The 24,577-nt window shown below is 42.9% G+C and overlaps 1 protein-coding gene across 2 annotated transcripts; it reads left to right on the plus strand.

Moving 5' to 3' along the window:
* Positions 1 to 1,146: 1,146 nt before the first annotated feature.
* Positions 1,147 to 13,769, plus strand: LOC114773655 (coatomer subunit beta'). 2 transcript variants are annotated; one of them, XM_028965890.1, is made up of 22 exons: positions 1,147 to 1,285; positions 1,785 to 1,922; positions 2,097 to 2,183; positions 2,305 to 2,431; positions 2,831 to 2,979; positions 3,067 to 3,213; positions 3,683 to 3,782; positions 3,873 to 4,015; positions 4,133 to 4,332; positions 4,948 to 5,058; positions 5,503 to 5,591; positions 5,957 to 6,063; positions 6,202 to 6,345; positions 7,861 to 7,991; positions 10,471 to 10,678; positions 10,784 to 10,894; positions 11,016 to 11,230; positions 11,532 to 11,624; positions 11,703 to 11,886; positions 12,167 to 12,238; positions 12,322 to 12,468; positions 13,344 to 13,769. In XM_028965890.1, the coding sequence occupies exons 1-22, from the start codon at positions 1,283 to 1,285 to the stop codon at positions 13,437 to 13,439; spliced, it is 2,802 nt and encodes a 933-aa protein (XP_028821723.1). In that variant the 5' UTR covers positions 1,147 to 1,282; the 3' UTR covers positions 13,440 to 13,769. The 2 variants fall into 2 exon arrangements, with proteins under 2 accessions (XP_028821723.1, XP_028821725.1); XM_028965892.1 differs by having other exon boundaries at positions 12,325 to 12,468.
* The last annotated feature ends 10,808 nt before the right edge of the window (positions 13,770 to 24,577 follow it).

The following is a 24,577-nucleotide window of genomic DNA, read 5'->3' on the forward strand; positions in this document are numbered from 1 at the left end:
TGGAGGACAGTAAATTCAATTCCTTTTTACGAATGAGTGATTACATGGTGAAATAACTGTTGTATAAATTGTTCTTGTCTTATAACCATGGACCACTTAGTAATTAATTGTTTTTTACATGCAAACTGTTCGCTGAATGTCGGTATTCAGTGCAGCAGCGTGTAAAAGTGCAGACAATCAAAGCAACTTATTATTATTCCTCCTTATAATAAAATACATATTAACAGTGTATTATAAGAAAGGATTTTTTGTAATGGCACCTAATGTTATTATGTCAGTCAACTTTATTGTCATCTCATCATATACAAGTACACAGAGAGACAAGATTGCTAAGCTTCAGGGATTCACATGGTGCCAAAAGACAAAAAGACAAATGGAATAACACCCAACAAAAAACATGACAAAGGACATTGTGCACCGACCCATAATATAGTGCAGGTTGAGACAAACTAGACAGACCAGGCAGGCAAGTGGCAGCAATATGACAATATAGCAGTGTATGGATATATTTATAAATTTAGTGTATATAATATATGATATACTATGATAATAATAATAATAATAGTAGTAGTAGTAGTAGTAGTGTTGATATAACATGATAGTATGACGTCTAGTTGAGAAATATATTTGCTGTTAATGAGACTCTTCAAAAATCTGTTAAAAGATTGTTTTGTCAAGAGTTGCAGTCTTTTCACATAAAATTAGTTGATTTAGCAAAACGTTATGACCTCACAGGTTTAAAAACCCCAACTAATACCATTGTGTCCACTGAGTTTCTCCAGGGGGGGACTGTCCCTGTAACTACTCGTTGTAAGTTGCTCTGAAAAAAAGGGCATATGATAAATGCCATAAAAGCAAATCACTCTGGAAAAGGGTGTCTGATAAATGCTATAAATGTAAATAATACATTGCTGTACTTTTGGTACTTTAATGCATTCGAAAGCGTTATTTTACTCGAGTGGTATTTTACCGCGAGGACTAAAACTCTACCTCGTGTGTCTGCTCTGCACTACCGATTGATGTAAACGGAATATAATGCTGATATAATGCTGATATAATGCTGATATAATGCTCCACGGATGACCTCCACGCCCCCCCGGAACACGTCATCACTTCCTGGGCCACGCGAGCCCCGTTTCAGGAAGTTCCACGTCACGTTTAGCTGCTCCGCGAAAGAGAGGAAGAACGAGAGAGAGAAAAATCGGCCAGCGGAGCGAAGCAGCCTGCGGGGGTGAAGGACCAGTCGTCAGGCTAAAAGGAGACCAGCTCCGACCCGGACATCATGGTGAGGGACGCGGTTCGGAGTGGGCTTTATACAGCGCGCGGCAGCTGCGGGTTGTTCTTTATAAAAAGCCACTGGCGGCCTTAGCTCGCCAGGCTAGCTGCAGCCAGCCATGACTACGTGTCCGTCTTCGGCTGCTACAGGGATGTTTTGTACGACGCGTGGAAAGTTATTCTGCTTCGTTCGTGGTTGCTGATGTTTATTTGCGTGTGAAATTCATTTTGGCGTTCAACTTGCCTCTTGTGCTATGCGGCTAGCGGGTTGCTGAACGTAACGCTAGCATCTTCGGCTAGTTTGGATATTTGTGTACCCTTGGATGGGGTTTTCCTCGTCGCTTTTGCTGTCAGTCTGAACGTCACATCCATTAGTGGTAAATCGTGTTGGTAAATTGACTACTCTGCGTTGTTCTAAGCAGTGAGCTTTAGCGTTATTGCAGAGGAACCACGTCAGGCTGGACTGTTCTCTGAACCCTTCCACGTAACAACCTCCATGTGTCCCACAGCCTCTCAGGCTAGACATCAAGCGCAAGCTGACTGCCCGGTCAGACCGTGTCAAGAGCGTGGACCTCCATCCCACGGAGCCATGGATGCTGGCCAGCTTGTACAACGGCAGTGTCTGTGTGTGGAACCACGAAACCCAAGTCAGTGCCTGTTTTATTCTTCATGTGATGCAAAAGCATGCATACTTATCCCTCTTCTTTCTAATATATATATTTTCTTTTACTTTTCTTATAGTGTCCATGCATATGCTTTAAAGCGACGCTTTCTTTCATAGTAATGGCAATCGAATAATAAATATAAATGTTGCCTTACAGACCCTGGTAAAAACCTTTGAGGTGTGTGATTTGCCGGTGAGAGCCTCCAAATTTGTGGCCCGGAAAAATTGGGTCATCACAGGAGCGGTAAGTGTATTAAATATGAACATGAACATGAACTTTAATACTGGGTGCAAATTGTTGAGTAGTATTAGCAACTATACTTGCTTTTTTTTGCTTACATTGTGTATTGTATTGTGCATTTTAGGATGACATGCAGATCCGTGTGTTTAACTACAATACACTGGAGAGGGTCCATATGTTTGAGGCCCACTCTGACTATATCCGCTGCATTGCAGTGCATCCCACACAGCCCTACATTCTCACAAGCAGTGGTACGTCTGAAGTGATACGGTTTTCAGTGCTGTGCGTTATTTCATTTCATGTTTAACCTCTATGCACCTATCAAAAACTTTTAATGGTTTGCAAAAAGAGCATGAATGAGTACTGTTTTATTTATGCCATTCTGTTTATTTCTATTATGGGTAAGCGATATGGCCCATAAAATAATTTCTTGATAATTCAGAGTAGTCTGATAATGATACATTTGGCGATATAACAAAATATGCTTGTTAATCATTTGACAACATAAACATAACAGACTACCTATAAATAATTTCTAATAAATATTACAATGGTTATATTGCAATGACTTTATTTAGTAAAGCATTCAGTCTTGGACAATAAAACATGACCCACCTCTAATTTGTCATTTTCATTATATTTTTGTCTAGATGACATGCTCATAAAGCTTTGGGACTGGGAAAAGAAGTGGACATGCAGTCAGGTGTTTGAAGGTCATACACACTACGTCATGCAGATTGTCATCAACCCTAAAGACAACAACCAGTTTGCCAGTGCCTCTCTGGACAGAACCATCAAGGTAGTTTATTTTAATGTTGTTAGTTAGATCAATGAATACGAATGTGACATGGAATGGTATGACACTGTCTGACCTTTGCATATTCAGGTGTGGCAACTGGGCTCCTCTTCCCCCAACTTCACTTTGGAAGGCCACGAGAAGGGTGTGAACTGCATAGATTATTACAGTGGAGGAGACAAACCTTACCTGATTTCTGGAGCTGATGACAGGCTGGTAAAGATCTGGGATTACCAGGTAAGGATGCCACCTTATCAACAAAAATCCACTGAACCATATAATTAAAAATCTGTCTAAAGTACACATTCTTTGATTATAGTAATGGTCCATCGTCAAAAGAACAGTAGAAAAGTTAAACCATATTATTAAAATCTGCACAAATGATCATAAATGTTTGAACAGTAGTGTAAATCAAATACAGCACAGAATATCAAAATATCAGTATACAGAAGTTAAATAAAAAAAACTTATAACTGTGTAATACAAACATTTAAGCAGGTAAATTCATTAAGATGAGTCTGTATAGAGGAGGTCTACAGTATTATATATTATTAAGAACAAAGTTTTCACATGGCTGAGACTGACCACCCTGCCAGTCTGTTTTTGTGGGTAGCATGAACTTCTCATAGGTAGATAAAGCACTACATTTTACTACTTATCTATACAAAGTTGCATCTTTGTCTTGTGCTGTTTAATTTCTCCACAGAATAAAACGTGTGTTCAAACCTTGGAGGGACATGCCCAAAATGTATCCTGTGTAAGCTTCCACCCTGAGCTGCCAATCATAATCACGGGTTCAGAAGATGGTGAGTTTCCAAAATTCTAAAGCATCATCACAGGACAGGATATTCACTAAATATCAGACACGTGATTTCGAATACAATGTTCCTTTCCAGGCACAGTCCGTATCTGGCACTCCAGCACCTATCGGCTGGAGAGCACGCTGAATTATGGCATGGAGCGTGTGTGGTGTGTCTCTGGCCTGCGAGGCTCCAACAATGTGGCACTCGGCTATGACGAGGGAAGCATCATAATAAAGGTGATTGATTTGTTCTCACATTTTATACCTCATTTGCTCGTTAATAAAAACCGCAATGATGATAATATTATTATTAGTCAAATCTAATCTGTCTCTCTGTTGTGTTGTCTTGTATAGCTGGGCCGTGAGGAGCCAGCCATGTCTATGGACACCAATGGAAAGATCATCTGGGCCAAGCATTCAGAGGTGCAACAGGCCAACCTGAAAGCCATGGGAGATGCAGAGATTAAAGACGGGGAAAGGCTCCCGCTGGCTGTGAAAGACATGGGCAGCTGTGAAATCTACCCACAGACCATCCAACACAACCCTAATGGCAGGTAAGTGGAACATGCATTAAAACCAGCAAAACTTAAAAAAAATTAAATAAATAAATAAGTCAACACACACGCTCAGATATGGAAAATAACTACAACCACAGTATGCATACAAATCATAGTAACCATAGCTTAAAATTAACAACATTTACAAATGTTTTCAAAATAACTTATACCCTAAAAGTAAACTTAAGCCCAGTCTATGTGTGAGTGTTTTTGTCTAAAATGGTCTAAAACGGTTATTATCTAAAATTTGTCTTTTCCGCGTAAATGGGCTTTTTTTCCTGTGAAAATGCTGACTTGTTAGTGCAACCTGACCTATAATGCCAGACACGTCATACATACAACAATGGCGGATAACACGTTAGGGTTAGCGCCACTTACAGGTGTGCATGGGGGTTAAAACAGCATTTGGGCTGTTCTCTACTTCTCAGTATGGGTGACAACATTTCAGATAACACCCCCATGTGGATGCTTTTTTAGAAACTAAAACCCATTTAAGAGAAAAGTGACCTTTCATGGCTGCTCACTAAGGTAATGTGTTAAATGCAGAGGACACAATGGCAATCACTTCACTCTCACTTTTTCACTAACGTCACTGCTTTCAATTGTGTTTAGGTTTGTAGTGGTGTGTGGTGATGGAGAGTACATCATCTACACAGCCATGGCTTTGAGAAACAAGAGTTTTGGATCTGCCCAGGAGTTTGTCTGGGCACACGACTCTTCAGAGTGAGTCCACCTTTCGACACACTCCAACACAATTATTTATTCGCATGTTTTCCATTCTTCAGTGTATTTAATAAGTGCTGCAGGCAGAAAATAATGTCTGGATTCTGAGTTATGAAATTAATAGCAAACGTTGTGCGATAAAGAGTTTGACTGGGCCAAGTTCTTGACAGGAAGTGAACAGGGTTACTTTTTGAGTCTGTAACAAATTGATTGTTACATCGATTTAAATTGAAAAGCAAGAAGTGTGAGTAAGTGAGTAATTATAATTTGTTTAGTTCCTTAATCGAGCTAATCTTGTGCATGTTTTATTCTGCTGTCTCTTAATCAATAACTATTGATCCCTGGCATTTCACTCCACATTCAACGTGAAATTTGTAGAGGCGTGCAGCCAGAGTAAACTCAGGACTGAATTTTGGTATTGACACATGCCCTTCTCTTCAACAGGTATGCAATTCGGGAGTCCAACAGCATTGTGAAGATCTTCAAGAACTTTAAAGAGAAGAAGTCCTTTAAGCCAGACTTTGGTGCTGAAGGTACAATGCTCTTACAAGGCCCCCTAGGGAGATTCTTGTTGCATTCATCTAGAGTGCCATTGTTTCAGCACCCAAACACCTCACAGGGTTCATCACTGTAAGCCTTTTTAAGAATACTTGATCCTGTATTTTGGTCAAACCAATGCAAATGATTAGATCAGATTCTCAGGTGCTAAACTTGTTCACTGAATGAGGCAAATGTTTATTGTTTATCTAACCTACATTTACAATTATAATAACTACATACACATATTAATGAGGGCGATTATTCTAGTCAGCATTACATTATTACATACATTGAATGCAAGGGCTTATTTTATGTAGACACAGATTTGTGTGATAATCCAATTTTGTATGTTTTTCAGGCATCTATGGTGGATTTTTGTTGGGTGTACGTTCCATGAACGGCTTAGCCTTCTACGACTGGGAGAACACAGAACTGATACGGCGTATTGAGATCCAGCCCAAACACGTGAGTGAAACAGCTGTGAAACACAAAATAACTGAGTTACACACACCAAGCTGTTACAGTGGTCAACATTACTACACCATTCCCAGCACTGAAATGTGACCGGTACTCCTCCTCCTTCCTGTCCTTTTCTATGCACAGATTTTCTGGTCTGACTCTGGTGAGCTGGTCTGCATTGCCACAGAGGAATCTTTCTTTATCCTGCGCTACCTGTCTGAGAAGGTTGCCGCCTCCCAGGAGTCTAATGAGGGTGTGACCGAGGACGGAATTGAGGACGCTTTTGAGGTGAGTCAATCATGTGGGATTTTGGGGCTTGAAAATTACTAAGGTAATATATTGTAGGAAGTGTTTTCATTTTACTTTTAAAATTACTTTGACTGTTTTCGAGGAGGATGGTTGAGATTTGTTTAGGGAACAAAATATTTATTTATTTGTTGCAATGCACAGTAAGACAACAGCCAGCTAGTTGACGGAACCACCCAAACCAGAACCAGGGCTTATTTTTTATACGTTGCTCTTGTCTTTGTTCATGCATTATCAACACATCTGGGCCCAGAAGGTAGTTGCATATGTGTGTCTGTGTGTAGTCCAATTGTATTTAGGTGCGCAGCATGTACCACTAATTCAAATGTGCTTGACGCTTGTCTTAAAGGTCCCCTGACATGAAAAAATAGATCTTGGTGATCCCCTAATAATGACTGGTTCTGAAATTCTGAAGTCTCTTTCCGAAATTCAATCTTGGTGCAGAATTACAGCCACTTTTAGCCAGTCACACAATGAGTTTTCCCCAGGATGCAAAATTTCTTTGTTTGTAGCTTTACATGCTAATGAGGAGGAGAGTGGCCTATAGAAGGCATTCATAGGAAATGACGTAATCAACACCAGTCACCAACTACAATGTTGGGCTCAGACAGGAAGTAGTGTCTGCGTTTTTCCAGAAAAAAATGTTTCTTCAGAGTCTCATGTGACCGATCTGCTCATTCCAGATCTGACCGTCAAAGCACCTATTGCCATTTGTAGCCACTGCAGGACAATAGTTAAAATGTTAAAAATAGTCAAATGTTAAAAAATTTCACTCACAAGGTAAAATTTTCATTACAGGGGACCGTTTAAGATTTAGGTTCGATCCCAGGATCTGTGTAAGGCAGCTAAGTGATAAGGAGTAGAGGCACTCCTAAGTGTGTGCGTGCTTACTCAAAGGTGTATAACAATGTAGTTTTAGAAATGTATTATGAATTAAACCATGTATCAATTGTGTAATAGGGCTCAAAAATACTGCATGCATATATGTGTGTGTGTGTGTGTGTGTGTGTGTGTCTCTCTCTCTCATATTTTTATGGACTATTAGTGGACTGTTAGACTATTATAAATCATGGCAAAGACTTTATATTATATTTTTCAAATGCCCAGCCATTGTCTTTTGAGTTGGCAATAGTTATGAAAATAATAATCCTACTTGAAACAGTTCATAGACCGGTATTGTTCACCCAGCTGTGACAGCTGGGCATTCTCTGGGTCATCCCATGCCTCCCCATTATTTACTTTCCTGATTATTCTATCTTGCTGGGCTTTTGTGGGAGAATCAAGATAAGACTACAATACCTAGGCCTTGTAAATGCGTTGGGTGATCTCATTGCAGGTTCAGGTCAGACTTCGTATAGGCGTTAAGGGCCCACAAATATACAATAATATAGACATGTCTCAAAACGTTGTTATACAGCTATGGTCATCCTGTCATAATGGGAAGGAAGCTCACCTGACCTTTTATCTTTACAACTTTTTGTTTTTAATGCTGCTCAGGTCCTAGGGGAAATTCAAGAGATTGTGAAGACTGGTCTGTGGGTGGGAGACTGCTTCATCTACACCAGCTCTGTGAACAGGCTCAACTATTATGTTGGTGGAGAAATTGTCACCATTGCCCATTTGGACAGGTACAAAACACAGATTACATTAAAAACATTTGAAAGACTTATCCGAAGTGACTTGCATAAGATCTTTGTCTAGGGCTGTGTGGTATAAATAATATGCAATATAAATTTGGGAGAGGTGAATGTGAAGTGATTGTGAAACACTGCAGCAGAGCACACAACGAAATGTGTCCTCTGCTTTTAGTGAGCAGTGGGCAGCTGAGAAAGGCGGTCCAGGATTTGATCCGGCAACCTTCTGATTAAAGGGTCCATTTCCTTACCTGCTAGGCCTTTTTAACATACCAGCCTACCGCAGGAATATCGCTCCTTGCACGAGCAGGGTTTCGGCAGATCCTTAAAGTCCTAAATTTGCATTTCCAATTAATCAGGCCTTAAATATAATCAATTTATATCTTGAATTCAAAGTCTTAAAAATTCCATCAACATGAGTATTTTGCGATGAGAGAGGACAACACACTGAATCTCGTTTACACTAACGTGGCCAGTGCATACCGGGTGGAGCCCCGCCCCCATCTTGTTTTGAGTGCACTGACTGGCAAATGTTTTGGGAGACTGGAGGAGTACATCAGTGAACAGCTACATCGGCAAATCCACTGATGACATTACTGTCCATCTCGGTCCAGGACAAAACAAGAAGCTGTGTATGACTATAGAGGTATGTGTTCTGCTCAAAGCTTGAGACTCCGCCTTCAGGAATGGTGACAAGGTGGCCCTAAGATCAGCCATTAGAGCAGCAAAGCGAGCACACAGGCAGAAAATTCACATCCTCTTCCAGGACAGCGGTGACAGGGCATCCAGGTCGTCACAAACTATAGGATTACAACCTCTGCCTGTGACAGTGACCCCTCCCTATCAGATGCACTGAATGACTTATACGCTGAGTTCGACACACACAGCGAGGAAATCCAGTCCTCCTTCCAGTGATCAAGTGCTGTGTCAAACCACGGCGAACGTGAGGACATCTTTGCATAGTTAAGTCACGAAAGGCTGTTGGACCAGGCAACATCCCTGGAAGAGTGCTCAGAGAATGTGCAGACCAGCTGGCAGATGTTTTCACCAACATTTTCATCATCTCACTGAGCACCGTCGTTGTTTCTACATGTCTCAAGGCCACCGCCATCATGCCCATGCCGAAGAAGTCTTCAGTATCATGTCTCAATGACTATCATCCCGTTGCACTTATCATGATGAAGTGCTTCGAGAGGCTGGTTAGGAAATATATGAAGACCCTGCTGCCCTCCACCCTGGACCCACTGCAATTCGCCTATTGTCCGAAATGGTCACTCCACAGACTATGCCATGTGACCCTCACCCACCTGGACAATACGCAAGAATGCTGTTCATAGACTTCAGTTCAACATTCAACACCATCATTCCTCATCACCTGGCTGAGAAGCTGAGCCTGCTGGGCCTGATCTTGCACTTCCTGACTGAGAGACCTCAGTCCGTCTGGATCGGGAACAGCATCAACAGCACCATCACACTGAGCACTGGAGCTCCTCAGGGCTGCATGCTCAGTCCAATGCTGTTCACGGCCCAGCTCCAACCACATCGTCAGACTGGTGTAAGGTCAACAATCTGTTTCTGAACATGGACAAAAGGAAGGAGATGATTGCTGACTTCAGAAGACAGCAGAGGGGCCACTCTCCACTGAACATCGACGGATCTTGTGTAGAGATAGTCAAGAACACAAAGTTCATCTAGAGAAGAAGCTCTCCTGGAATCTCAACACCAGCTTAACAGCCTAGAAAGCCCAGCAGCGTCTCTACCTCCTGTGGAGCCTGAGAAAATCTCCCACCACCCATCCTCACCACCTTCTATAGAGGGAATCTTGAGAGCATTCTGACCAGCTGCATCACTTTCTTTCTTGCTGCATCCGGAAAGCTACCAGCATTGTGAAGGATTCTACACACCCCTTGCATGCACTCTTCACCCTCCTACTGAGGGTGGTGAAGCATTCGGGCCCTCACTGCCTAATTCTGCAACACTTCATCCCACAAGCCAACAGACAACTGAACCCTCAGACTCGCACTCGCTCTACCTCTGTTATATTGTAGTATTATCTATCTGTAATATTATCCATTAATGCACCTTTCCATTTTGCACAGCAATATTTGCACTATTTTACTTTGCACATTGATTATTCATTTCACATGTTTAGCGCTGTCTGTCTCCTTGTTTTTGTTGATTGTTACTCTTGCACTGCCCGTGTCTCCTGTTTGCACTTTATGTATCCCAAGTTGTCTGTGTTGCACACGTGCACTTTGCCAGTATGTAACTTTGTCTAATCGTTCAAATGTTGCATGTAGCACCAGATTCCGGAGAGAAGTACTGTCTAACACGTATATAGCTGAAATGACTATAAAGCTCAACTTCACTTCACTAATGTTCCCAGCGCAGTTCTCGGGGTAGGGAACCATGTACGCATTCTTTCTACAAACTGCTGTGCATACTCAACCCCTGGTACAATGTGTGTGTTCAGGACCATGTATCTGCTGGGCTACATTCCTAAAGATGACCGACTCTACCTGGGTGATAAGGAGCTGAACATTGTCAGTTACTCCTTGCTGGTGTCTGTGCTTGAGTACCAGACAGCTGTGATGCGCCGTGACTTCGGCATGGCTGACAAAGTGCTGCCCACCATCCCCAAAGAGCAGAGGACACGAGTTGCCCACTTCCTGGAGAAACAGGTAGAGCAACTCTGCACAACCCTGGAATACTGCGGACTGGTGTGTACTTTGATACTAGAACCAGGTTTAACTCTGTTTGTGTGTGTGTGTGTGTCCATCGTACAGGGCTTTAAACAACAGGCCCTGGCTGTGTCCACTGACCCAGAGCACAGGTTCGAGTTGGCCCTGCAGCTGGGAGAGCTGAAGATCGCCTATCAGCTTGCGGTGGAGGCAGAGGTAAGTTCAGGTTTTCGATATATAGCCAATCAAAGAGTATAACAGATTACAATTACGTAATAAAATGGGTAGAATTGCTGGGGTGAAAGGTTATCATATTTTCTCGCTATTTTTCCTTCAGTCGGAGCACAAATGGAAGCAGCTTGCAGAGTTGGCCATCAGTAAGTGCCAGTTTGGGCTGGCGCAGGAGTGTCTCCACCACGCCCAGGACTATGGTGGCCTTCTGCTGCTGGCCACAGCCTCGGGCAACGCCTCTATGGTGGGCAAGCTGGCAGAAGGTGCCGAGCGTGATGGGAAGAATAATGTGGCATTCATGACTTACTTCCTGCAGGGAAAGTAAGTGGGAAATTAATAGAATTCATCAAGTATCCAAGCATCAGGCTTAGTCCACACCCTGCTTGGTTCAGACAGTACAGAATGTTTTAAAAGGTACTTTGAGGTGTGTGGTTTGTATTTTGTCAGGTTCTTTGATTTCTAATGGGCTCAGTCTTTATAGCTCTCTTAGCCAGTGCACATTTTTATGTTATCTTTTATGTTGGGCAATGAGTCCAGACGAGAATGGAATGGTTCAGGAATTGAGAGGATGTATGAATTTGACCACTGCTCATTTTAATCTTTCAATGTTTCTCTCATTCAGATTGGACCAGTGTCTGGAGCTCCTGATTAGAACCAACCGCCTGCCGGAGGCTGCCTTCCTCGCCCGCACTTACCTCCCCAGCCAAGTGTCCAGGTACAGCGCAGTCTGTAGCTGTGTTGCTGTAAAAGGTCAACTTCATTCAGATATCAACCTTTTTTTTTTTTTTTGCAGAGTGGTAAAGTTATGGAGAGAGAGCCTGGCCAAGGTGAATCAGAAGGCTGCGGAGTCTCTGGCTGACCCCACAGAGTATGAGAATCTGTTCCCCGGCCTGCGGGAAGCTTTTGTGGCTGAGCAGTATCTCAAAGAGACCTGCCTTGGCCAGAGCAGACCTGCTACTGACTACCCGCTGGTCACGGTGAGCTCTTGCTTCTGAGTGTCTTCTCATAAATTCATAGTCAGCAGTTGTTTTCGTAATTATTTTCAATGATTATGCACTAGACTTTTTTTTTTTTTTTATGTATATGTATGTGTTTCCTCCCGTTTCATTTTGCACCGGGGGCTTCCATGAAAGTAACTTTTTCAGAATGTGGTGTATTTGAAACTCAAACCCTAGAAGCTTGGAGTTTGCTAGATTACAAATTTGATTAACTTGACGTTTTGCATATATAAGAATATGTATATGGCTGTCTCCACAGCCCAATGAGGAAAGAAATGTTCTGGAGGAGGCCAGTGGTTATGAGTTGAAGGGAACCCCTGTATCGCTACAGGTATAACTGCAACATACACACTGGTACACACGCAAAGTGCAGTAAAACCGTGTTTACACACCGTTGTACCATTGTGTGTTCAGCAGCCTGAACCAGTGAAGGAGACCCCAGCCCCTGTGGAGGAACCTGTAACAGCTCCTGTGTCAGCAGCAGCTACTGTTTTGACACCCGTTACTCATGACGTGCAGGAACCGACCTCCAGTACAGCAGCAGAGAAGCCCTCAGACAAGGTGTGTTAAATAATTACATCAATGCATTTCAGACAATACACTCACTCTTCAATAGCTGCATCCAACAGGAAGTGAGAATCTGGATTGTTTAATTTTCTCACAGTTGAAACAAGGATCCTAGACCCTTCACTCCAAATTTGAGCTGTATGTAGAGCACAGGTTCAATATGCTAAATTGCAAAATTTTCTTGAATGCGTGGATGGTCTTGAAATGGCAAGCTGACAAATGTACATGTTAATTTTGGCAAATTTATAAATTACACTAAACATTGATTAATCAAGATGAAACTTCACAGAAATATTCAGTCTCACACCATATTCATATATGAATTGACACATTGGTATAGCGCCACCAACTGGCAAGAGAGAAAGTACCAGTTTGCATTTTCTATTGTTGTGTTCAAACACAGTTCATCAGATTAACATAAAATGTGGTCAGAACATGTTCCTTATGAAGTGCTTATAAGAAATTATTGATATGTTGAACACTTTCTTGCCCATTTCAAATCCGTTGATTTTGGAGCAAACTGTTTTTTTTTATCCTGTAGGGAAAACAATTTAACCTACATATCCCAAATACAATCTGAACAAATTTCCGATTCACATCCATTTGCTAAAATGCATGAAAAATATAGTTTTTTTTACATTGCCTTTGTTCATATATTGTTTTCTGAATAAAAAAAATGCGCCAATACGTCTACTATATTGAATATACTACTATATAATACTATATGTTTATAGCAGTCAGTTTTATGTAAGCTTACCTGTTTAATAATAACCCTTTTCTCAGAAAAGCGTGTTTACACTGTACACAGGACCTGTTATACTTTGTTTACTTGTAAAAATTGCATACATTTTTGCTTCTCCATGCCTTAGACTCTGGATGAGCTGGAAGATGATCTGGACAACATGGAGCTGGATGACATTGACACCACAGATGTGAATTTGGATGATGACTTCTTAGAAGACTAACGAATCTGTCCAGATCACAAGTGTAATGTTTATTTAAGACCAAACTTCTTTTGTATATGTACTTAAATTGTTTTAGACCTGCACGGAAAACCGCAGAGGTGTGCGAGCCAACATGGAGATCCGTCTCAGTCATTAAATGATTTGATGGAGGGGGGTTTATTCCTCCAGAATTTTTTGTATGAATGAACATGTTAACTTGCCTTTCACAAGTTATCCTGTGTCCTGAAATGTACTTTTCCATATCAACATATGTTCTGTCCTTTATGAGTCATTGTCTGTTATCGCTGAGGGGAGAATCAATAAAGTTGTAAAGTATATGGATTGACTTAGTTTCAGTCTCTGAGCAACGTTCATTTCGCTTGCTGAACACTAGATGGCACCTTTAACCTTTATTTTTTTTAGTCTATAGCCTTTTTTGTGTGTAGGGAGGGCATAAAGTATTAAATTATCTAATGTCCTATCCATCATGCGATGCTCTTATTAACTGATTAGAACCATTGACCAAATAGAGCTGGAACTATTTTTCTTTTTTAAGGGCCAGAAGAATTGCACAATTAATGCCTTGGAGTCATATGAAATTTGTTTAAGTGTCTTATGTGTGAAAGAATTAAAGTGTTGGAAAATATCTGAAATATCCCTTTAAAGTTTTAATGGTACCCTTAGGAAAATCAGGAAGTTGCCTAAGATCTTCTACATCTGATGTTTTCAGTTAGGGATGAGTGTTCCATATTATCACAATTTTTCTACATGTATGCTCTATAATATAAGAAAGTAAAACAACAGTTTTTTTTTTCCAGTGTGTGATTAGCAAGCTTGTATAATTCTTATGGAGTAAGTGTGACGATGCAGTGCATTTCTGCCATAACAGCCAAATTTATTAATCAAATCAGCCAAATTTATTGCAGATAAATAGGATAAGCATGCACATGATTATTGATGCTATATTAGGATTAGAAAATTGAAATTTGTGATAGAGAATGTTCATATGTTTTATTCTTATTATCTCAGTCTAAAAACATACTCATGAAAAAACATGCTGGCATGCTGTAATGTTCCAGTGTTCATTCTCCCGATTTTACAGCTTGAACTGTTAAAATGATTACTGCTGTATTTTAATAGATCACATGTTTTTGGTTTTTCTTCCAAATGCCATTATGATTTTCAGAATGTTAAAAACGCTTCTCTTTAAGAAGTACACTTAACATAGCTACAATATGTGTACACGTTGACATAATAGGTTTTGTGATTATTATTTATAATTTTTTTATTCAGTAATAAAGGATGAAAGTGCCTCTTTAGAAAGTCAGCAGACGGTCAAGAATCACTAGTAGAGTCGCACCTGCGCTGTGTAATTGGTTTTATCTCAATTTAGGGAAAAGACTCAACCAAGGCGTGAGAGCCGTGCAACCAATCAAAAAACTAAGATAAGACAGCTGAATGACATTCTGGCCAATAGCGTCAGGTTTCCAAAAAGCAATTCCTGTTTCAGCGTGAAGAATGAATATCGGCCTCACCCTGCCAAGTTCTGCCGGAGACCTTTGCCTGCACGCCGCACACTACATTTAATCTACTCGCTGCAGAAGAGTCCCTCTACGCAGCTCAGGAAATAGTGAACAGGCGTTTCATTCGAGGCCAGGCCATGGCGAGGTGTGTGTGTGTGTGTACATGTCTGTGTGCGAGCGCACAGGGAGGTCACCGCGAGGTGAGCCAACTGGCCGGCTGGGAGAGGAGAGCCTTCGCTTCGGAGTTTCCTCTCTCATCTGAGTGGGAGAGAACGAGGCGAGGGGCGGGGGGGGCAAGAGACGAGCAGATCACAGGCCGCTGGGGCACTGTGACATTCAGGCATGAGCTCTCGCAGCCCGGCCAAAGGCCTGGCATGAAGCGCGGCCTGGGAACGAGATCTGCGGGTTTCTCGCTCGCTAATTAACTCTGCAGAGCGGAGGCACGAAGACGGAGCAGCAGCGAGGCCTACTGTAGTTTTGTCTTCCTCCGTGTGTGGGTGAAGAGTATTTGGGCGAGCCAAGAGCTGTGGATGAGAGAGGCCAAAGGCCAGCTCTGGTCATGTGAATGTCATTATGGAGGCATCATCTGGAATACAACATGGCTGACACACACGTTGGAAACAATGGAAACAAGCGTACCTTGGTATCCTTTAAACCAAGGCTTATTTACATTTTTGGTCATTTTACTTCATAGTATCAGTCCATCGTTTTTTTTGGAACATTTTCTCTATAATAATCATTAGGACACTGTCCAGGGGAGGTCCCTGCAGACTGCTGGGAGAGACTCCAGCATATCACTGACCCTGAGTTGAATAAGCTCGCTTGAAAATCGGATAGAGAGTTTGGAGAATGAACCGTGAGGCAGGAATACCATCCAGCCATTCATCTGTGGAGCTTTTTACACAGCAGCTAATGGAAACAGTCCTTATCTTAACTTTTAATTGAACTCTCTAATTCACCCACCAATCCGGCCCCATTTGGCGGTCCATGGAACTCTTAATCAGCCATGCTAATCGACGGCAAGATCTTTCCACCCGGCCACCGCGGTGGAAACGGAGCAGGGCTGGAGATTTAGCCACAGACCAAGCGACGGTCATCAGAAAGGCTTCTCGTTCTCCCGTAGGAGCAGCCGGCCCGGGGAAACGCTGAGTGCTAAAGCTCGCGCCCCCCACATCCACCCTCATTAGCTGGCCGTTGATTGATAACCTGGCTAATTGTGGCCCAGCGTCCTGGCTGGGCCGAGTCCAGCTGCCCGGAGCTCACAGCTGTGAGCGGTTATCACGCGCCGGTCCGTCACTCCTGACGCCCCAGCTGTGTCCCTTCACACAGCACCAGGCAGGGGACGCATCACCGCTTCGGTGCCGGTCGCTAGTGACGCCGGCCAGGTTGGCCCGCACATTCTGGATGAGAGGTGGCGGCCTGTGCTCGTGGTGGCTGTGCTGATTTTGAGGCACTAGAGGGGGTTTCTTCCTTCTTGAGACGTCGGCGCTCTGGCATGCCGAGTGCTGGGATCTCGCCCTCGCTCTGCGTGGGCCCTCTGCTCTCTGGCTCCTGGCCTTACAGCTGTGGGAACTCTGACCAAACACCAGAGTAGCTTATCTGAGGGTCGGATCTGAATCTGATAATTCAGCTGCTAGCGACTAAAACCGAGGATCCTTTCTATTCCACCAAAAAAAAGTCCACAAAACAAGTAACGGAGGCTTCACCTAAGTCCATTTTTCAAAGAGAAAAAAAACCATCCCTTCCATTGTAGCAGAATGTCATTTATTCGCCACAGATGTCTGAGAGATCCGTTTGACAGAGGTCTGAGACTGGTGAGGTCCAGCTGCCCCAGCCAGCTTACAGAGATCCGGCGTTCACCTTCACAAACACTCTCTCCGAGCTCTCGGGTTTCACCGTGCTGCAGACAGCCGGGCCACTTTTAACCTCTGGTTCTAATTGGGTACGGGGGTGAAAGATGCTTAGATGTATCCTTCATCGCCAATTAACCTCCGACGGGAATCGCTCAAGGTAGAGGAATGTCCGGACATCCACCAAGTTACATTACATTTGCAAGGATTTTTATTCAGTCATGTCAGGATTTTTAATGTCTATCATCTTGTGTGTGTGTGTGTGTGTGTGTGTGTGTGGTGATTTGTTTTCCCATGTGCTGTATCTTCATCTCAGGGTCACTGCTGTAGACCATCCAAACACAAACTACAAACTCAATTTCTTGCAAATACTCATAGCTGATAATTATTGCAGTGATTCGGCTACTGTTATCAAGTCTCGAATGACAGTAAATATTTTTATTATTCGGAGGATTTTTCCTGAATTTACGCTAGACGTGTTCCGGTTTTACTTTGTTTACGAGTCCCTTTTTTTTCTCACTTTCAGAAACGATTCGCACAGTTTTGCCTTATTCAGACAGTAGTAAGGAGGCCAGTGGACAACATTTCTGGAACTTTCCCTCTCTGTTCCGCTGTACTATAGTGTTTTCATACTGAGAACACACAAGACCAAAAGCAGGGTCCAATAGGAGATTGCCTGGAGTCAGTTGTGTAAACGCCCCCATACCACTGCAAGGCCAAAAGGCAGAATACTAGTACACTGATATGTACTGAAATAACAAATACGCTCTCAAACCTTATGCCTCTCAAATAAATATGCCTTTGATACGAGTGCCTCTTCAGAAAAGTATGGATCTCTATGCTAGAAATGTTACAATTAAAATCACAGGTAAAACTGATTTGTTCCTTCTGATGTTCATTCTGTTTAACTTTTAATCCATCATTTAGTGGAAAAAAACAAATATGCAACAAATATGCATGAAAAAATTACTATCTGTAATAAATGGGCAAAAAGTTGCATTTTTGTCTTCCTTTTCTCTTCAATTTTCAGCAATTAGTTTTGGACCGAGATTTGAAGGCTCAGACTTGTTTATCGTCTCCCCATCCAAAAAAAAAAAAAAAAAAAAAAAAACAACCAAATGCGCAAAGCCCAGGCGTTAGGCCGGTAGGGAGTCTGGCGTCCAAATAATAAATATCCATCCATTAGGCCGCCGGCATGCGGCCCGTATCCGAAAGTCATTTCCTGTGCTGCGCGCACCCTCACGGCCGCTCGCGACGCGTCTTTCTCGCGTGCGGCCCTCAGACAGGATGTCTCTCCGTCCGAGGGAGCCCGGCCGCTCTCTCGGACGGTACCGCGGGCCGCGGTCGCCGCACGCACAATGGAAGGATGCGCGGCCTGTTATTCCAGTGGCCGTGGAAATGAACGGGCCGCGCGGCGCTGTGCGTGACCGCTGACTGACGGGTCCTGGGCGGAAGTGCACTTATGAGACCCATTCCGGGGGCTTCCGCCGGCAACTACAGAGGCCACTTGTTTCTGTCCGGCGTGGAGGGCATGATTAAAGTTTTTGGAAAGGGGCGTGGGTCTTGCCGGGTTGTCACAACACTGAGCTTCCCACTCTGGGGGCTATTAATAGCCCTGGGTCACTGTCAAAGGCCCGGTCTGCAGCCTCGGCTGCTAATTGCGGCTAATATTAACAACACATTAGGCTCGGCCTTCATCCTTTTCGGCGGGCAGATTGTTTTCTTCATTGTCCGTGAAGCCCCATAGCTGGCCGGAGCCTTGGAGGCTTTGTAAAGCCGATTACTCCCGTACTTTTCTTGGATCAAAACACGCGGATAGTCTTTCATCCCAGGAATTACATACAAACTGACCTCATCATGTAAGAGGAAGGAACGGCTGCCTGCACCAAGCCCAGCAAGGCAGGGGACTTTTTTCTTTTTATCACAAAGACCTGTGGACACAGTACCGGGGGGGAAATTTGATTAGTAACCCTGGAAAAATGGAGGGGTCACAATAATCCTTATCACTGAATATGATATAGGTCACACTTTGGGTTCACATAGGATCTGTAACAGGCCAACAGTTATTGTGTCACAGAGGTGCTCTGAATTGGGTCCCCAGAATAGCAGATAGGGTTCTGATTGGATATTATGAATGAATGTATGAAGTATGAATTCCATTTCTGTCTGCTTTGTATCAGTCAAATCTATCTTCAATTACCAGTCACTTTTGTGCTCAGATTGCAATCATCAAAATTGGAATGACTCATTAATAGGATTAAAGACATGATGTGAGTTGACCTTAAATTAGATAAAGACTTTCAGTTAGATGAAACAGGGCTGCGCGCACCAATGTGTTGACATCTGTGTAAAATCTTTTGATGTCATAAATGTAATGGTGACCGTGGTCGGAATGTGCCTTTCAGGAAAAAAAAAAAAAAAAAGCTGAAAAAAAAACAATACACGGATCATTGGGTCTCTCCTGTGCTGCAGCTTGAGCCTATTATTGATGTCATCTTGATCCAATTTGATGAATCTTAGGGGTTCGCCCAAAGAGAGGGGCCGGTCGGAGCAAACGCAGGTCAGATTTCTTCAGATTTCACCCCAATTCCTACTCCCAGGCTCACACTCACACACTCATGGTCAAGCCTGCTAGCTACTAACGTTGCTCACTCACACACTATATGCACTATCATGGAGACGTTTGTTTTTCAAAAATGTCTTTTTTAATGCGCATTCTCACCTTCTTCAGAGGGCGAGATGTGCGGTGACCATTCAGGCTTTGTGGTTGCCTGTGCCGGAGTGTTTCATTCAAGACGAAACAAGAAACAGGTTGCTTGTCTCAATGAGTGCTAAACGTGCCGATAAACTGAAAATTGTGCCAAAGGTTACTTACTACCATCAGACGCTGAAAAGAAATTCCATTAAACAGATTTAACCCCTGGCCTTTTGGGACTCATTCACTCATATTGTGTTGCATCACGTCAATTATGACAGAATCATCTGTTTGAGTTACAAAAAAAAAAGAAAAATTTTAATAAAACGGTTTCAGCTCGCATGAAACAGAGAACCTGTTGTGGCGTTTTTTTTTTTTTCTTCTTTTGCTTCTGCCTTCACAGCACCGCTGACCCGGCCCTAAGCTGGACCAGCTTTGATCAGCACCTTCTGAGGTAATTCTGCTATCTCCACCACGCCGCGTCCACCAATGACATGGATCGTAGCGGGTTGGCCACGACTTTCAGTCCAGTCGCCATGGGCTACATCAGCCCAGCCGGCACGTGAGGCCTTATTGGATGTGGCAGGACTGAACTCTGTCCCTAGCGATACTCGCTCCATGAGGTGAGGGGGTGAGAGGTAGAGGGGTTGGGTACGGATAGAGACAGTTCTGCTTTACATGTCGTAGCTGGGGCTAACGAGAACTGTCTGTGATTTTGGTTTCAGGAAAAGATTGTTTGACCTCCAAAAAAATTCCTTTCTTCTCCAGGTAAAGAAATTTGTTCAGCCCCGCGCTGCGCTCAGCTCTGGCTAGCAGGCCGTACTTATTGGACATGTCCTGATAACTGACTAATCGAGGGTCCTTTTAAGTTAAAAGGGCTGCGCTTCAGGATGTGTAAGCCTGTGCGGCACACAAATGTACACACAAAGGCGCAAAGCAGGATACGTGTGTTTTAACAATGGCTTCCACACTCCAAGCACAATAGTTGTCATCGGGCCCAGGTCCACTAACACAGGGCTTCTAATTTGGCAGTGAGCCTGTCCAAACATAGGAAGTCAAAAACCTTAAATGGTTTTACTCTTTAATATTTAATTTATATATATATATTTATAATGTATGAGTTATGACATGGTTCTGACATGGTGCATTTAGAAAAAAAGCATTATAATGTATTATTTGAACTATTATTTTTGTTTTTAGTATATTAAAATGCATATATTGTATCATTTTGTGTATAAGTGGAAAAAATATGAGACAGTTTCAGAAAAACTGCATTAACATTTCTCTGGTAGACATTTTGCCAATAATAATTCCAATGTTATCAGTATTTTATTGAAGTATATAAACATTTTAGAATTTAAATAGAGTGTGTTATATTTTACACAGACTCAAGCAGATCAATTATGAAATAAATGAAGAATAAAATTCTGCAGATTCATTGTTTTTTGTAAACAGGTTCATAACCAGATACACATTAATGAAATGTTTAATCAAACATGTTTTTATATATTTTTTAATGTAATGGAAAATGTTCAGTACTATTTGAATAATTTCACAAAAAAATTGAATTTTTTTTCATTATTTTAATGTCATATTAGTGTCCACAGAGTAATGTATGATGAGGACTGCTGTCTGTTTTTGGTGTGATCACATTATTCAAGGGAACGGAGTATTTGCTGTCTCCTCCATCACTGGGCGACCTCCTGCGTGAGAAAAAGTTTGACGCACTTGTTTGTAATCTTCAGTATTTTCCTGAACACTTCCTCCCTCTTCCCTTCTCCACCCATCCAATCACCAGCTCAGCAACAACACCACACCCAAACCCCCCCTCCCCCAGGACTGCCCAGAGATCTGGTGGGTAAGTGAAGCTGACAGCTGGGATGTAGCCATTGCTTCACACCCTCAGCACTGTCGGTCTTAGAGCCACGAAATTCCTTCCCTCCGGCTTTTAACACCTGCTGTGGGAACGGAGATGGGCGAGCAGTCTTGAGGAGCAGACAGAGAGTGAGTGAGTGAGGGAGGGAGAGAGAGAGAGAGAGAGAGAGAGAGAGAGATAAAGGAGAAGAGGGTCAGCGTGCCCCTCAGTGGAGAGATTCACACCTGTGTGGTCCCTGATAGCACAGCTGCGAGGGGAGAGCGGATAGCGGAGCTGCCGGAGGCCTTTTCATCTGTGTTTACTATACGGACACAGGTTACTTTCTGTTGGCCGGGGCTTAAAACCAACACATACGCCGGCCGGGGTGTTGCCTTTTCCACTTTCCCACTTCCCTTGCTCATTCTGAGAATATTTCCGTTGGGTTAGGCCTACACACCTATTCTACCTATTCCTTAAATCTGACTGGTTCCACTGCATAGCAGGAAAATCAAACGTTGTTTTTATTTCGTTTCCAGCATTTATTGATAGGGATAGTGTGTGCCGATAATTTTAACGAGGCTATGGATATAATATCTGAGAAGAGGGTGCACGGGACCATATCCAAAATAAACTTTTTATTACTTTGTTGTCAGTTTGTTTATATTTGCTACAGGTTGCTCCTGTGTGGATAGGGGTCATGTGGCCATGAATGTAATATATGAGGAGAATATGGGACATAAAGTCAAAAATAGTAGCTATTCAACTAACTGCCAATGTGGGAAACCCAGTTGTCCCACCTCTGCTCCGGCATTTGGGAAGCAGTCACGAATACCAGCATGTGCGGACACTGTCCTGGCATTGAACCCAGCCACCAGCACCCCTGCCTAGCCCTTATCACCTGCATCGTATCCTCCCCAGTCCTGCCCCACATACCCGAGCTGATCGTCCCAGAGGAGAGAAGGCTCCATGCACTGTTATTCTTCTCTCTCTCTGTCTCCACCCCCTTCTAGAGTGATTCAACCTTCCACCTCCATATGAATCTCATGAAGTGAGACGTGAGATTGGAGATCTTACTCACAATGCTTCACTCTGGCTTGGTATTTGTCCAGAACTTGGTAATTCAGGTTCTTTGGTATTTTTTTTATGATTTTGGCAAAATTAGAAAATGATTCTTGTAAACACAGGTGAGATTACAAGGGCTCTGATTCTCTGATTAAAGAAGGAAGATAGATTCTTGATGTTCAAGGACAAGGCTTATGTTAATTTTGAGACGTTTCAAAGTGACCTAGGATGCCATGGTCTACAGCGCAGGTGATTCAATTCAATCTTTTGACCATCTGCAGACGGGACCGAACCCTTCAGCTGAGCAGGGGCAGGCCGCTTGGCATAAGGTTAGCGTAGCGCATGTAGGGAACAGCAGAAAAAGAAAGTGTGCAGGGCCCTGGACAGGCAAGGACACGTCTCTTCAGCGGGGCTTAGCGGGCACCAGGCCTCACGGAGTGATGAGGGGGGCTGAGAGGGACATTCCAGTGCTTTTTTATCTTTTTCTCTTGCTCCGACTTACTATCTATCTCTTTTATCATCTCTTTTCTCTCTGTCTCTTTTCAAGCTATTTTTCAGACAAGTCCTTGTTTTTTCTCATAACAGACTAGACAGGGTGGCCATTGAAAATGGGATTTTTTCACACACCGTGTTTTATGAGTAATACATTCAGTACATATGTATTTCAGGGAGTAAATTGCTCCCTAGTGTTTTATAATATTTTCAAGAGTTTTGACCCAAGTTGGGTCATTATCAAGTATGTTTGTGCGACCTGTCAAGACTGATCCAAACAGGAAGTGAAGTGGAGTGAAGCAGTGACAGCAGGTGACAGGATTAGTGGAATGCCGGCCTTTTTCATTTGTCAAGTCAAGTCAAGTGAGTTTGCAGAGGTGTGAAATAATATTGTTCCAGTTCCACAGCGCAGCGTAGTACACAGAACAGGAGCTGAAATTACATGGATCAGAACAAACAGACAGGAGAACAATAGTGTAGGCAGGATATGAAAATGTTTTTGATTTAATTATCAAAATGAACCGTGTGTGTGTGTGTACATAGTATATTTTTCGTATTATTTTTTTAAATAGCATTTTTAGTATTATTGTAGTAATGCAAAATTATAAAATGCTGCATGTGTTTTTTTATTGGTCAAGGAAATCCAAATGGAATTAACATGTTTAAATACATTTATTATTGATTTAATTGACCAATGAAGACTTATTAGACACTAGATTACTCATCTGAAAGAACAGCTTGAACTGAACCCAGTGAAAAATGGTTGTAGTGGCTTTTCTCCTCCCGTGGAGATGAACGTCATTCGTTCAGCAGCGTAGCACAGACACTTTCACCAGGCTTATGCTTACCTGCTATCAGTGAATAGTTGTCACTCTGTCCTGACACCCCCAGGGGCTCTGGAAATGTTATCTGCGCAGCCATCTCTGCTCTGGTCAGCAGAGACAGAGGCAGGATGAAAGGAGGCGGGGCCATTAACATTTTCCCCCTGGTCACAGACTGATGCAGGGATAGTGGTATAGCGGTAAACATTGCACCTCAGACATATGCCACACAACAGAACAGGCACAATAGCCTTTTTACACGAAAACATAGCGGCATAGACACCAAGCCGAGACCGTGCCGCGTAAGTAGCCGTGTGTGTCCATCGCTGGCCTCAGGCAGAAAAGTTCAAATGTCGAGAGAAAAGAAATCATCAAATCATTTCTTTATTACAACAATAAAGAAATATGACACACATACCTACTTTCCAGCTCTCTTGAATGCCAGCATAAGCAATACTTTTTTTCTCATGCGCAGAAACAATGCACACAACAGACATGTGTAATGAGTTGATACTGTCATATTTCTAAGGGTGCAGCACACATCGCTAAAGGAAAAACAAAAAGTCATAAACTGAATCAATACGCTACGGAGAAATGTCGAGCAGTGTGTGTGCCGTAACACTGTGTTCCTCTCCTAACCAGAGCCAGCCACCACAGATCACTCTCAGGCGCCTGCCGGACCAGAGCCGCTAACATACAAATGTGTGGGGTTAACCATTGTTTTTGCTGAAAGAGGAAGTATTGGAGCACCAGCGGGCTGCGTGTAGCGCAATCGCGAGGCTGGGGAAAAAAAAGCAGAGCACCAGAGGACTCGCGTAAGGAACTTTGCAAATGCGGCACTGTACAGAATATTTTAATTTA

Source organism: Denticeps clupeoides, unplaced genomic scaffold, assembly GCF_900700375.1.
Source record: "Denticeps clupeoides unplaced genomic scaffold, fDenClu1.1, whole genome shotgun sequence".
Classification (NCBI taxonomy): Eukaryota; Metazoa; Chordata; class Actinopteri; order Clupeiformes; family Denticipitidae; genus Denticeps; species Denticeps clupeoides.

Bases quoted from the DNA above. Each gene is read 5' to 3' on its own strand.
- LOC114773655 (XM_028965890.1), top strand. The intron at 6,346-7,860 runs GTGAGTCAATCA...AATGCTGCTCAG, and splicing joins GAATTGAGGACGCTTTTGAG to GTCCTAGGGGAAATTCAAGA. The intron at 12,469-13,343 runs GTGTGTTAAATA...TCCATGCCTTAG, and splicing joins CAGAGAAGCCCTCAGACAAG to ACTCTGGATGAGCTGGAAGA.